The 15674-nt window shown below is 41.6% G+C and overlaps 1 protein-coding gene across 5 annotated transcripts in view; it reads left to right on the top strand.

Moving 5' to 3' along the window:
* Positions 1-2504, top strand: part of LOC118789489 (zinc finger protein 385B-like) — an 87530-nt gene extending 85026 nt beyond the window's left edge. For all 5 annotated transcript variants that reach the window (XM_036545934.1, XM_036545935.1, XM_036545936.1 and 2 more), the window contains 3 exons: positions 37-218; positions 451-552; positions 1091-2504. In XM_036545934.1, the coding sequence (XP_036401827.1) occupies positions 37-218; positions 451-552; positions 1091-1303 (497 nt within the window). In that variant the 3' untranslated portion in view covers positions 1304-2504. The remainder of the gene's footprint in view (positions 1-36; positions 219-450; positions 553-1090) is intronic.
* Positions 2505-15674: the final 13170 nt, after the last annotated feature.

Consider the following 15674-nt stretch of genomic DNA (forward strand, 5'->3'; position numbering starts at 1 on the left):
CAGAGTCAGCGTTTGTGTTCATCTTCATCCCGATAGGTTCAAAGCACAAAACGATGCTCGAGGCTCGAAACGGGGCGGGTCCGATCAAGGCGTACCCCAGACCCGGATCCAAGCTAAAAGTTCAAGCCACAGCCACCAAGGGATCGGGCTTACAGAACAAGACTTTCCATTGCGAAATATGTGATGTCCATGTCAATTCAGAGATTCAGCTCAAACAGGTAAAAGAGCTCAACGTGATGCTGATACCTACTGCAGTAAAACGTATTATACATACGCACATTAACCTGAATGGATACATTTTTACATTTTTTTCATTTGGCAGACGACTTATCCGAAGCGACCTACAAGTGAGGCAGAGTACAGCAGAAGCAGATAGCCATACGAGTCACATCACAGCGTTGTGAAAATTAGCTCCTCGCTAACGATTTTGCTCATTCTGTTATTTTGCAGCACATTTCCAGCAGAAGGCACAAGGACAGGGTTGCTGGGAAACCCTTGAAGCCCAAATACTGCCCCTACAACAAGCAGCAGCGAAGCTCCACGGCCCTGGCAGTAAGGCTTCGTATTTACACCTCCTGCATTAGACTCCCTTCACACACTCGGTAATGTGCGGCTCACATTTCCAGAGATGATGCATTACGTCGCCGATATTCCCCTTCTGAGCAGCACGGCTTTGATGCAGTGCCGTTATAAATAGAGTCTTTTGAGGGATATGGAGACGGGGAGGAAGTTTTAACGAAGTCTGTGCGGATCTGCAAGCAGCATCTGACCTGACTGTGGCTGCCGTGATTCATCTTTATGTAACGACCCGCCTGAATCAGGCTGAACCTCGTGTGACCGAAACCTGCTCTGTTCCTTTTCGCAAAGAGTATTACTCACCGGAATGGTTATTCATTTATACATCTGAAGGTGCAGATTGGCCCGACCTCTCCTCAAGAGGGGGTTAGTTAGCTGATGTAAAACAGCGGCCTGTGGTTTTGATTGCATGTTTGCTGGATGGTGATTTGGAGAAAAGAAAAATATCAACAGGGTGTTGAGAGTCAGACCTTTCTGCTGTGTTTACTTTTTCTCTCTCTCCGTTCCCGCTCAGGCTAAACTGGCGTTCCAGAAGGAGCTGGTGAAGCCGCTGTCGCCGCCGTTCATCTCGAGCCCGTTCTCCGCGGCGACGGTGCCCTCCATCTCGCTCCACCCGCGGCCCAGCGCCTCCATCTTCCAGACCGCCGCTCTGCCGCCCTCCTTCCTGCGTGCCGCTCCGGGCCCCATGCGGCCGGCGGCCGGGTCCATCCTGTTTGCCCCGTATTGACCCCTCCCCCTCCGCTGCCACGGAGAAACACCAGCAGCCAGCAGCTATGGTGGCAGGAGCCCCGGCCGGGGTGGGGGCGTCCCCGTCTGCCGCGCCTGGGGGGATCCCGTCCAAGAGACGCTATCGTCCACGCTCGAACGGTGTGACCACGACGCTCGAACAGACTGCCGTGTGTATCAAACCCCGCCCACCCTCGGTGTCACCCCAGCGGATTGGCCGAGGGCTTGTACAGCAGACGGACGGTGGGCAAAAGGCATCAAACTCGCTTCCTGACCGACTTGAATTCCCGTGGTCTTCCTTACCGACGAAAACGGACAACTCCAGCTCCGGACGAACTGCAGCGCCGTACGCGTCTCCGAGCAAAGGACACACACACCCGGTTTTACTCAAGTCTCCATGTCGTCAGGGACTCTGTCGTGCTTTGCTGGCCTTAGTGCTGTGGCGTGCTGTGCGGTCAATCAGCCATTTCACAACTGATTTAATGCTTACTTTATTTCTGTTTAAGAGTCGGGATACTCAGTCTGATCTGGCGTTACACAGTTCTGTTTTTGTCATGCACTAAACTCTGTTCCAAAGACGGCAGCCTGGATAGCCATACTAAATCATCTCTACACACCTGCGTTTTCATCGTCTTCATCCGAAGGAGGATTCGAGGGGTTCTCTCACCAGTTTGGTTTTTGTTTTGTTTTTTGTTTTTTTTTTTTCAAAGAAAAATTTGCTTTGCATACGTACCATTAATCTTGCCTGTTTTCTGGCAGGGAAACCATGGGCCTTTCACTTCTGTGTAATATCGTTCATTTGTAATGGTGCTGCTGCGTTATGCCGCAGGCCTTTGTTGCAATAATGTACAGAGCATAAGATATTTATATTCAAAAAAATATATATTCAATGTTTACCTTAAGAGTGGCAATACCAATCGTATTGTATAGAGAGGAGTATAGACATAGTACCTAGATGCAATTATTTGTATTTTTAGAACCTTCAAAAAGCAATCCATAGCAAGAATGGCAAAAAGATGTTGTTCACTAGACTGTGGGGTACATGTTTAGTGCATAGTGTGTATGTATGAGAGAAAAGTCTGTAAATGAGAAATTTCCCTTACAATAAAGTACATTTTAATTATCTGTTCTCATATTACTGTACACACTAATTTTTAATTTCGACCATGTCCAAACGTATAAACTCCTATTTGTACAGAGCTGACCTGCTGAAGAGTTTAATAATATAAAAAGCATGCTCATGGTAATATATGATATTTTATTCTGAATGATCTGTACAGTATTTATTTTCTTAGAGATTTTCTATGATGCAGATGAGTATAAATTATGACATCATTAAATTTGCTTTGAGATATTCAAGGGCAAACAGATGGGATCAACATTTTTGATTTTTTTTTTTCTTTTTTCATTCAGCCATGTGTTCCTTTGATGGTTGCATTTTAAAACCCCTGCAGTTTGCTGTCTTAATGTTGAGTAATGTGTTTCTATCAAAATGCCCTGCTTTTTAAATGAGTATTTTTGTATTTCATTGCCTCAACTGATTTATAACAAACTTTTAGTATGCAGCATATTTCTTACTAAAAGCTTGGTCCTCTCAAAGTGTTGAAGTAAGAACCTGCAAAAGCTGGCAAAAGCCATACTGTACTTGGGTCACTTCCATATCTGTACATTTAGATGTTGAGAGAAAATGTCCAGTCTTCTATCACCTTTTGGAAATCCCTTTGTAATTGCTGCAAACTGTGCTAAGGTTTCCCCAGAGTGTGAAGATGTAAAGGAAGTGTATGTGTCCGAACTTGTTTTGATAGCAAGGCCTCATAAAGGGTTGCATCGAAGTAGGGGCACCGCTTGAGTTTGGCTTCATTTAACCTGTCTGTATCTGAGGTTGGACATCTCTCCACTCTGTCCAGGAAGTCTCATCAAAAAAATTTGGTGAATTATGAACAGTTTTGTCCGAGTGTAGTGGTCCAATCTAAAAAAAAGATGTTTTTGTATGTTTCCCTGACAGATGAACTCCTAAATCTTCAGTATCATTTGAATGGATTGTGGTTTGATTACACATTTAAATTCAAAACCCAAAGAAGCTGTATTAAAGAGTTTTGTTTTCCCAGTTACAGTATTTCTGTCATAAAAGGTCCGATGCAGGTGGTGTAATATGCCAAGTCTGTTACCGTTGTCTGTATTTGTCTGTCTGATCTGGGTGCGGTTTAGTTCTATTCATAAAACATGAATGTCCATCTTTTCGTGTGTTTTACATTGTCATGTGGTTTACTCAAATGTACGGTACATACATTTTTTTCCATTAAAACATTTTCAAAATGAATGCCTCGTTGAGTGTCAAATCTAAGATTGGGTAGAATTCACCCAATGCCTGTGGCAAATTTGTTGTTTTATGTTCATGTTTTCCAGTCTGTTTTCACTGTTTGGAAGGATAATGCCCATATGATTTCAAAAATTCCTGCATTTCCTGGGCAAGGTCATTACGTAACTGATCCACTGAAATTCATATTCACCTCGCTCTGTATGGTGTGTCTGTGATCTGTTTGCATAAAACTGCTTTTCGAGAGACAAGGACTCATGAAGAAGACACTGATGGGAAATTGGGTCTAAACAGGCATTTACATTTAGCCATTTGGCAGACGCTCCTTTCCAGAGCGAGGTACAAGAGTCCAATTAGGCAATGAGATAGACAGATATTTAATTATCAGTGCCGTCCTTGAAATGTAGTGAAACACTGACCTTGAACTGAAGTAACATGCATTGTGATATTATTGGTTTGAATTTGATGGTAAATGTTGATGTACGTGAATCAGAGGGAAGCAAGAAGCTGTATCTCCTTTGACTGACACTTTTCTGTCAAACACAGAAGTTGCTCACGGCACAAGTAAAAAATGTTTGACCTGACAGAGCGGAAAAGGTGACCAAACGTTTCTGTGGGACAGTGACAGCAGCCCCCACACACGCAGGACCTCTTGTCCTTTGATGGCCATGTAATTCCAGACTAGTTTAAAATCTAAAACACAAGGTATTTCAATATCTCTCAAGCGGTATGATGGGAAAAGGTGTCTGTTTTCGGAGAAGCTGTAGGCTCTTCAACATCTGCTTTCTGTCGTTACTCAATGATTTCAGACGTTTCAGAGTCTTGCAAAAGACACGAGGAATAAAGCACTTATTAAAGCATCACATTGACTGGGCTGACTCAAAATATTGATGCGGCAACTGAAGATTGCTTTTTCGACTGACACGCGTTCGGAGTGTTTCGCGTGTTGAGTGCCGCGTCCAGATGAATAACGAGAGACGTGACGAACACGTCGAGCTGTGCGAACTTGTTCGGGGGCACAGCGCAAGTGCGGTAATTAGCGCATTATTTGCGAGAGATGCTGTGGCACCTCTGAAAAGATGACCTTCTTTGATTGCGAGATAAGTTGCGCTCGCTGGTCGGGTCTGCGTTTACATCAAAGCCGCTGATTTAAATAAACAGCACCAGAGACATTTCGGCGAATCCGAGCGGCGCACGAACAGCGTGGGCTCCCCGCAATGTCGCTGTTCCTTTGTTGTTTGTGGTTGCTTAATCCGGTGCCATGCTGAAATCATTTAGAAGCACTGTGTCAGCCAAAGAGAAAACTGCCTGAAACGGCACAGATAACACCTACCGAAATGCTCGCTTTGTTCTTATTGTTTAGCGAATTATGGTCGCATTTGCATTAAATGTACATTTTGGAGTATTATGTGCATTGTGATGCTAATTTAACAGTGTTCTCATTATGTACATATTTGCATACCGTCTTGTCAAATCTAAAAGAAAGAATGATGATTTTGAAAACGGTGTGAACTCGGGGCTCTATTGTGTTCATGTTCTCACGAGTCACATCTGCACCCTGAAAAAAGTGTAACCCACAAGAGATTTACAGGTTCCATTCTGTTGCCTTAATTCTTCCTTCAGTGCTGACACTTTTCCCCTATTACATATTATGTTCTGTATTATTTGTAGCGTTTTGAGATATTTTAGTAATATATTTAATTTGATATCTTAAATGAGGAGCACCTCTGATATGTGGATCCCCTGGTGTGTTTCTAAGCTCCCACACAGAGCCCCTCGCCGGGTCCCAAAATACACACCACCCCTGTGGCTCTGCACTCCTGAAATATTGGCCATGGCCCCCGTGTGCCAAAAGTTCAAGCACAAGGGGGCCGCAAATCTTGGCGACAGGCGGGGGAGACTCGGCCTGTCCAACTAATACTCACATGAATATCTACTACAACACAGGCTTCATGGGGGAAGCTGTGCTGTCACATGGCACAGCTGAAGGCATCCAGAGAAGCAGTCTGCAGTGAGAGAATAGATCCATTGTTGAGGGAGTATACTTTTGGCTATATGGCAAAACAAGGTGCGGGGTTGAAGCGAAGAAGCTTGCTTTTGAGCTATGCTACTCTATGTTCGGCTGATTTGCTAAATGCAATGCATTGCATTACATTCATTTAGCAGACACTCTTAGCCAGAGCAACTACCAGCACAAGACAGCATGACTGCATCCATCCAGATTATACGAGCAACAGTGACAGACTGTGATAAACAGAGGTTCACAACATTCCCAGACCAGCATGTGCATGCAAAACACCATGCATTCAAGCATCACCACAAGTTAACTTGTGCTTATCTGAAACTAGACAGCCTAATAAATGAGGGGAAGTTCCTAAGTACATACTCTCCTATATATCACGATGCCACTAAATCGCAATATCCGTAACTCATGGCAATGACACAAGTAAATAAACAACAGTTGTTCCGTTTAAGAGCAGTGGTTCTCTACTACTGGTCAGTCAGCCAGATATGTAGGAATCATGGTTTGAAATATCACAGAGAGGATATCGTTCATGTCTGCCAGGCCTCCTACTGAGCTTCAGCAAAGCAGCCTCAATCCCGCCTTCACTCACCTCTAAATCCACAGCTTGCATTTTCAAAGTAGTGACCATTGTTTGGTTTATGTCATCTTACAGCAGTAGAACAGTGTGGAAAGGAGTGAAAAATGTGTGTGTGTGTGTGTTTTTGTGTGTGTGTGTGTGTGTGTGTTTTTGTGTGTGTGTGTGTGTGTGTGTGTGTGCGTGCATCTGCACCTGTGTGCTATAATGTAGACCCAAATAATGAGGCACAGGAACAGTTTGGCCTCCAAATCACTCAACCGAATTTTATCTGACAGAGCACACTTCACAAATACATTTCTTTCACCAAATGTTAAAATTTTTAAGGTCACTCTAAAATTTTTTAGAGTGACCTTAAAGGCCCCTTGAATGCAAGCCAAGTGGCAACATACTTATGATTGGGTACACTCACGAATGAATCTTTATTGGACAACATCACAAGTTATAAAACTTAATCCTAAACATGCAGTGGTCCTGTGCTTTATCAGAATCACTGAACTCTGCACCACCCAATCAGTCCACCACCCTTCAGTGACTGTGAGCGAGAAGTACCCCCTGTGGGACAGGATGGCGGGGCCAGGAGGTGGGGAGTGCTGTGTTTTGGCCCATCTGTGAACCTGTAAAAATCTGATTTGAAAAATGGGATTTACCTCAGAATGAACATCATGAGACAGCCATCTGATTTCTCTGTAAAAAGGCCTTTCAGCAGGGTGAACTGACTGCTTAAAGCATGTACTGTTGACAAAGTTGCTGTGTAATAAGTTCAATACGTTCGGTCTTAATTGAATGCCTTCAGTTTTCATTTCATTTAAGTTGATATTTACGGGTAATGCGTTTTTCTGCTAAGCAGACGCCCGTTTTCAGGTCAGCACACATTCCACAGTAACTTACCCTAATGACATTATCGCAGAAGTTTATGCAGAGTCATGTCACCTAAAACAGTTCCATTTGTCAAATCCGCACTTTCGTACTCTCTTTTTAAGAGCAAAGAGCTGCCAGCCGGAGTGTAGAAAAAGTCAGAATAACTGCAGCTAATGAATCAATTTGGCAGGCCTTTTCTGCAGCATGCGCTAACCCGGCTCAGACACATTACACCATGGGTGGGCTATTAATAGCGCCTGTTTGGGAGGCAGAGACGGGCCATAATCTGGCAGAGGAGCGGCTCTCTGACATTGACAGAATGTTGCCAGAACAGATCCTCCTGTTCCTTACCAGTATTCCCGCTCAGCTCCCATTCTTTGACCCTGTTCCACTTAATGAAGACCACAGATTATGGAAACCAAAGCTGTGACAGATATATATGTATGCGCTACACGTGTGGAAATGAGAGAGGCTGGTTGATGTCTGCCGAACAAATGTCATGTGTAATGCATTTAATGTATGTCATTTGTAATGACTGATACCTTGAACAAAAGTAATGTGCAAACATTGAATGAAGATAATGCAATGCTTTGGATGAATGGCATGTGTAATGTTTAGTGTCTTTGAAGAACAAACATGTATTTCGACCTGCCAGGCACACTGTGTATTGAAGGTAACATTTAATTCCTGCCCCTTGACCTGAGGTTGAGATATATCAGTTTAGCATTTGCATTATAAATGAGTTGTCATTTTTTATTTAAACATGCAGAACAATGCTAATAAATAGCTCTAGAGGTGAATAATATTAACACTGCTCTTAGGCTGGGTTGACATTCCCATCCACAGCTCCTCTGTCATACTGCACTTTAGGTCACAAAGACCTGTGACAGTGAGGGACAGAGACTGCTTTGTTTTTGTGGAACCGCTCACTCAATTGAATAAATTACTTTATTTGGACACGAGTAGCAGCACATGCAAACTCGTGAGAGGCAATTTTTTCTGAGGGCTTAAAACACAAATTAGACAAATAGAGACACCTAGTGGCCATTTTCCAGACTTTTTTTCTCCTTCAGTTAATTGCTCAAATCAATATTATTACCATAAGCACTTATTAATCAGCTCTGTTTCTGTTTTTTGGGGATCATTGGGGGGGACCCTCTCATTATAATGTAAAATAATTACACAATATAATCATAAACGTTCAAGGAAAATCATTATGCTGTGCCATAATTCATGCAACCACAGTAATTGGGGAGGAAGCAATTAAGAGTTGAAAGAATGTTGAATTAAATGTGACATTAGCTCTACTGAAGCATATTTTGGGATAACTATACTTGTATGAAATACTGTCACCTGCCATGGTTGATAAGTGTGAACCGATAATTACAACTCTTAAAGCTGAGAATCCCATTCCCTGAATTAAATTTAAAAATTACACTGCTGATGATAATCACAGTTTGCAATATCATCCACACAGATCTTCTGTGATAATGCGCTTTTGGCATAAGGTCACAAATGCTTGTGACAGCGAGCTACACAGCATTGTGTAATTAAGGAACACACCGTTCGGATGAACAGACCCGTTTATTTGCACACTAGTAGGAACACACATACACATGAAAGGCAGAAGTGCAATGTAGTGGCAAAGACCAGGAATTGTAACTGAAACGCTGCTGGTTCGATTCCCCGCTGGGGCACTGCTGCTTTAACCTTGGGCAAGGTACTTAACGCACAATTGCCTTCAGTGAAAAATATCCAGCTATGTAAACGGATATAATTGTAACCTATGTAAGTTCGCTCCGGATAAAAGCATCTGCTTACTGACTATAATGCAAAGTATTGTAATGTAATGAAAGTTGGAATTTTTAGAATATTTAAACACAAATCAGACAAACAGAGAAACAGTCCCAGCTCCACACAGACAGTTCCATGTGAGCAGGGAGGTTGATTTTCGTTCGTAGTGGATCTGACGGAGCTGACAGCTGTCAGTTTAATTTGTATTGACGGCCGCTGGCATGCCTTTCCTCCCCTGCATTCTGAATCGTAGTCCTCTGGCATCCGACCCCCGCCGGTCCGGGGACTACAACCCCCAAGGCACCTGTTTCCTCGCGCTATAGACGAGCCGCGTATATCATTTCAACACGTTCGGCAGCGCTTTCAAAGGGTGCGACTGTGAGCAGCTCTCCATCATTACCGTGTGTCGAAAAGCCCCCGCTATCATGTTACCTAATCAAGATGACAGCTTTCAGGCAGTATGGCACCGCGGCAATAGATAAAAATGCCTCATTGCTCAGCAGGGGAGACTGACCTGTATATTTAGCCTGGTTTGAGTATGAAATGTTAACAACCAGATCACGATCCCATGGCACTAAATTTGAGGATATTTTATTTTGAGACCTTTTATAATAACCATGGAAACAGAGAAGCCTTACAGTGGCTGTTAATACTAATTTACTTACTTGAGGTAGCAGATTAGAGATGTAAATTAGTATATAAATTATAATGAATCAGTACAGTATTATTTTAAATAATACTGTACTACTAACACTGTACTAATAATACTTTCAACAGATTATAAATATCATCATATCTAGGATCTATTGCAAAAATGTGTGCAATGATCTGTTTGATAAATGGAGGTAAATGATCAGTATGACACGAAAATAGAAAATGTATGTTTATAGAAGGGAGATGTAATATTTTCCATGCCTACTGAATACAATTCACATTACTTCAGCTCATTCAAAGTAAAGGTTGTGTCACGTGAAGTTACCATTGTCGTAGGTGATTATGTGGTGGGTGTCTGACTTTCACAGTATTGCATTTCATCTCTAGATGACTGAATGCCGACTAAAGATGTTTTTTTATTTGGTTTGTTTTGCTGTTTTTTTTTTTTTTTCAATCTGCATTATGCTTTCATCTAGAGTCAGAATACCCAGAACTCTGAGTTTCGGTGTCAATGCAGAGGACCGCAAGCCAAAAGCTTCTCCCTTAGTGATATTTGGAGAAGACATATCACCTTATCTTTCACATCCATTAACCACAGACAGTGACATTAAGCTAGTATGTTTCTTTAGCATCTATTATTAAACTACAGGATATAAGGATACAACTGTATGATATAATACTGTATAAGCAAATGTAAGATTCAATATGTTGAAATCATAAATGATTTATTTTTAATTATACCCCTGTGTGTTTTCCTTATGTACCATGTAGCACAGTTAAGATGCCACCATTGCCTTAAAACTGAGTACATATTCACCTTTGTCAAATAAAAAGGTAATCTGGTTTATCTGAAATTACTCATTTGAAATATTCATTGAAGTATTTCAGGTTTGGCCTGGGCACTCCCATATGGAAACAGAAAGAGCCAGAATGGCCTAGTTATGCTTGATGCCTAGTGAGTCACATATGCTAAAAGTCAGTATCTCGCTAGACACACCCCATATAAAAATGCATTTCAGGAAAAAAAAACAAAACATTTGTAATGTTTCCTGAGCATGATAAATTCATGACAAATATTTTTCCCAGGCTAAACGATTAAGAAGTCATAGAAGCATGCAGGATCACAGCACAGCATTGATACAGAACTGTTTCGATCTGGATCTGTTTCACTAATGACACTGGAGAAGCCCTGGACTGAACTCTCTTTAAGGGAGATCAGGTAGCAAATATACCCTGGTCCAATGTCAGACTCAGCTAGCTACACAGCACTCTAAAATCAACCGTGTTGGTCCATTGCTGGCACAGTCAGCTGTAAAAGTGTACAAACAAAAGTGTACTGGATTGTGAGAGTTCCAAGTGCAATTCTACATATAAAGCGTGTTCAAATATTTCTAATATTAATCAGAAATATGTCAGCTTTCCAGCATGCACCTGACACATTTCAACACAAATTTTAGCAAGGCCAATCCTCAAAACATCAGATGCATAATGTCATTTATGTGAGCTGATGTTACCTTCTCTTAGCTCTCTAAATACTATGGCTGAATATTCAAGGGGGAAATAGCTACAAATATAGTGCATTCGAAAAAAAAAAAAAGTATGTTGCCAGGTAAGTAAATATTTGAACGGTCACTCCCAATCAGGCAGTGCTGATTGAGCTTGCTTCTTGCACTGTAGCAAATGGAGGTAGAGGAGGAAGAAAGCTGACCTATTTGAGCTGTGAATTGAACAACTCCCTCTCATAAGCACAGCGATATTACCATACCACTGAAAGATCTGGATCTCTAAATAAGATTGCAATGTAATGTAACAATTGAGCCCCAATTCAATAATCTCTTTGTTGATTCAGGCAGTTGCAGTGGAAACTCTTCCTCTCAGGGATGTTGCCCACTGAGAGACATTCTTCTTCGCTTGTTCTGATTGTGGGAGAAAGTCAGGTGAGAGATAGTTATTGGCTTCTTTGATAAGTGGGTGGGGTCTAGACTTGCGCCAAAAATGCCATTTTCAGGAGGGCTGTGCCAAGGTGAAGACTCAGCTAGTTAAGTGTGTTATTAGTCTGTGACACAGAATTACCTGATACAGTCCAAATTCAACCAGCAGTAAAGAAGGTGCACACCTGAATGTGGTAGACCTGTGATACGTAGAGAGGAGAAAACCATTTCCAAGGCCTGACCAGAAAATGGCCTGACTGGCTTCTGTTGGTTATTACATTTCTCCAAACGCTGGATAAGTTAATTGTTAATCGTTAGTTAACTGGCTAGTTAATTCATACTGTATTGTAATAGCAGGGTAAAAAATATTTACTTTTGGCATTGAAAGTTCTTCAGTCATCAGTTGGCTTCCTTACTTCAGCTACTATTTACTAAGCTACTACCCAATACTACGGCGGGAGGCCTTGGAGATGAGAGTAGACTAAAACCATAGCTGATGTAACCTGTAATCCTGCTGATTGACCGTGGACTATGACTGCAAGAAAAGTGTTTCTTTCCAAACAACTAGGGCCTATATAGGGCCTATTTCTGTCTTTTTTCACAAGGTAATGCTAACCATTATGATTGCATTATTGCTTGTGTTTTCTCAATGGGAAATGAGAACTCTGGCATTTCCTCGAGGTGCATAGCATCATTGAACCGTTCAATATTCAGTCGCGTCAATGCTTACATCTATACCAGTCTCCTGCTCTTTGCAAACAGATTGCTGCTCCAGGCATCTCATCAAAAGGTCTGCCACCAGTCCCAGCTGCCCTACTGTAAGCCAGGTCTCCTTTTTATTTTCCTTTTGAAACCCAGGCACTGTTAACCTTATCAGTAACTGCATGTCAAATGTTGTTTCTTTGGCCAGCAGACACATTTCAATGCTGCAGTTTGCTTCTCCTATTAATATTTACAGCTCTGCAGGCTGGAATTTTCCTCACTCTGCCTTGTGTTTGCTGGTTCACAAGTCATATTTGTTGTGAATTTTAAATATATAGAAAATAATGAACAACTGATGAAAAAAGATGAGTAGAAGGACATTAACACTAAGGGTCTTTATAAACCAACACAACAACCATTTGTCAATATTCAATGACTTGCTATGTATAACATCTTAAAGGAACCAGAGAACTATGTCAAATGCCAGACGGATAACTTGTAGTTTTTTTTTTTAAAGCAGTCAAAGGAACTGTTTCTCTGAGCATGCTTAAATATTTAATATTATAGCAATACAGCACAAGCAACCATTAGCCTACTGAAAAAAAATCCTTTACAGACAGTTTATGTTGCACTGGCACACAATGAGACTCCTTACATAGTATGCAGGGAATATCGTCCACTGACACAGGCTATCACTTTACATTCTCCACAGCCAGCCTGCTCTCCCTCTGATATGTGTGCCTCCACAGAGATCACAGCTACATCTGAGCTGCCTTTCTTCAGTTTTTTGGTGGGGGGTTGGGGGTGGGGGGGGGGGGGGGTTGGATGCTGAGGCTCTCTTCTATGTATTTGCATCCCCCTCTCTTTGGACATTCCTGAAGTTCCAGAAAAGTTATGCTGTTATTGCTCTGGCCCCATTTCTGATTCTGGCCACCTTTTCTTCTTTTGCGAGATTGCTGGTGTCAGGATGGCTGCCAGCTATGAAAGAAAGCACCCCACCTAAATGGTAAAACAGGATTTATGCCATTCAAAATTAAGGAGCAGACAAGTTACTGCCAGCATAACTCAAGAAGTGGTTCACTTTCTACCAATGTCTTCCAGATGGAGATTTGCCATGTAGGGCTTTCCTGGCAGCACTCTGAAAGTAGATACCAGGGTGGGAACTGTTGGCAAAAATGGTTTATGCTGGCATGTTCCTCCCAACCACACTGAGGCACACCTCGACATGTGATGTGCTAGCTACTCAAGTATTGCTTCCCGCTACACCTTTGAAGAACTTTGAATCTGGTCTTCTTGTTCCGGGAATCCATTTTCATCACAGTTCTGTTCCAGATTCTTACTGATTCGTCAAAGAAACTTGGGTTCACTGAAAGTGGACTCTGCACATTTGCGAGTCACCCTCTTTCACGCACACACACATATATTCCCTTCACCGTCGGCCATGCCAGGTTTGTGCACTGAGAGCCTCTGTTGGTTGCACGCTTTGAAGAGTCTCTGCTTGGAGTTCCTCCCTCCCTCCCTCCCTCCCAGAGCCTGCGTAAAGCCATCACGCATTCTGTGAGCATTGCCTTAGTCTCCGGAAATCCGTGGCTGGCAGTGTGTGTTTCATATTCCTCTCAGTCACTCTCATGGCGCTGTGACATCTTGGGGCTGGCCCTGATGCGGTGACATGTTTTACCCCGCTGTAAACACGGTCTGACAGAGTTCTGCAGGGAACTCCCGATTCCCAGGTGAGAAAGCAGGCTTTTCTATACACATCTAAAGGCCTGTCCAAATTCCCCTCAGCCCATACCTCACAAGGTCCTTGATGTAGCTGTGCAATACCTGCAAAATATGAGTATTGACTGTTTTTTTTTCCAGGTTACATTAAATGTGTTTTTCACTCCTGAATTATTATTACGAAATAAGTAATTATAATTATTACAAAATTATTAATATTATTGCAAATGAAGTAATTCATATTCATTGATGTTATTGAATTTATCATCATTAGCTTTATAACAATAGGATTACTATAACCAGTGATATTACATCTGAAATGTGTATGAAGAAAAAAAGGGAGTTTTCTAACTTAAACATATGTGCACTGGCTGCAGAATAGTCTCAGGACAGTCTAGGCAAATGTCTCGTGCTTGTCTCTCAAACACCATCTGAGTAACAGAGAACTGCTTTCAGTTCACTGTGAAATGCAGCAAAGATATAATTCTTACAGCAACCATAAATTACCAAACAAAGTTTGTTTTTACATTGTCCCCAAAAATGTGGTTGTGGCAGCAGCGGCAGAGTACGCTACATTTCCCCTCCCCAGTGAATTATAAGGGAATGGCTACCTGACTTTGGCCTTCCTTGTAACAAGTCAGCCCTTTGATGACATTTCAAGCATCTAGGAAGCTAGCTACCTAGCTAATGTTAGCTAAGATAGACATTTGCTGGTTGGCTAACGTGTCTTTCTGATGAAGTTAGAGCTAGAAATTAGTTCAGAATTGGGTCTGAAAGCAAAATAAACAAATAAATAAATGAAATGAAATGTGATGACCTCTTACAAATGATAAAATATTTCCAAAAATAATACTGTAATGTTTTTATGTATATTTTCTGTGAGCAAATACCTGTCACGGTCAATGTGAACATGCCTCTCCCAGAGCAACATCTTTCAATCTGTGAGAAACCAAGGACAATAGTACGATACTAATAGATTGGCAGGAGATTGGAGAGCAGTGACTGGATTTGAGTGCTTGCTCTGTAATATCAAGGTCATGTCTTCATCCAATGCCAAGAGAATGTGGCTATCAGCACATTTTCCCATTAAAGGTCTCAGTGATACCTGCAATGTAGCTTTTTCTTCATAGACAGTGCTGTTTTGACTTTGCAATCACATCTTTCTTCAGTATGTTGTAAAACTGTGATGTTTCTGGATGTTTACAGTTATTTAGTTGGATATGCTGATATATGATATCTGTGTGCTATTTCCTTCCTTTCCTATTTGAATATTGAAGCAATGCCTTAAAAGCCTAGGTGCCACCCTCCTCCAAAAGGCATCCACGTTTATTAGGCTAAGCCTTTATTTTAGGTTCTGTATCTCTTATTAGGCATCCGTTGATCTAAATCATGTAGTGTTACACATCAGTTCTTTTGTATTTTATCTTCTATTATTATGGAAATGAATCAGCATGGTTTCTCTATAACCCAGTTACTGCATTTTCAAAGATGGGACTCAAGTGGTTGGGTATCAAGTGGTTAAAACTACCTTAATACAAACTGTCAATATTATTCAAATTTATAGTAATGTCTTTAAGTGACACGTTTTCTAACAGTAAGTAGTATATTTGGCATTCAAAACTGTCCTGTTTTTGGGCAAATGAAGTGCATTATCTAATAAGAGCACTTTGTAAAATGATAAGTACTTGGACTGTAGGTACACAATTACTATAATCAGAGAAACAGAACCGTTATGTGCTATCTCGACCTGCTATAGAACATTCACCAGTGGTTTTCCTCCAAACTTTTTGAGCT

This window comes from Megalops cyprinoides, chromosome 14 (assembly GCF_013368585.1).
Source record: "Megalops cyprinoides isolate fMegCyp1 chromosome 14, fMegCyp1.pri, whole genome shotgun sequence".
Lineage (NCBI taxonomy): Eukaryota > Metazoa > Chordata > Actinopteri > Elopiformes > Megalopidae > Megalops > Megalops cyprinoides.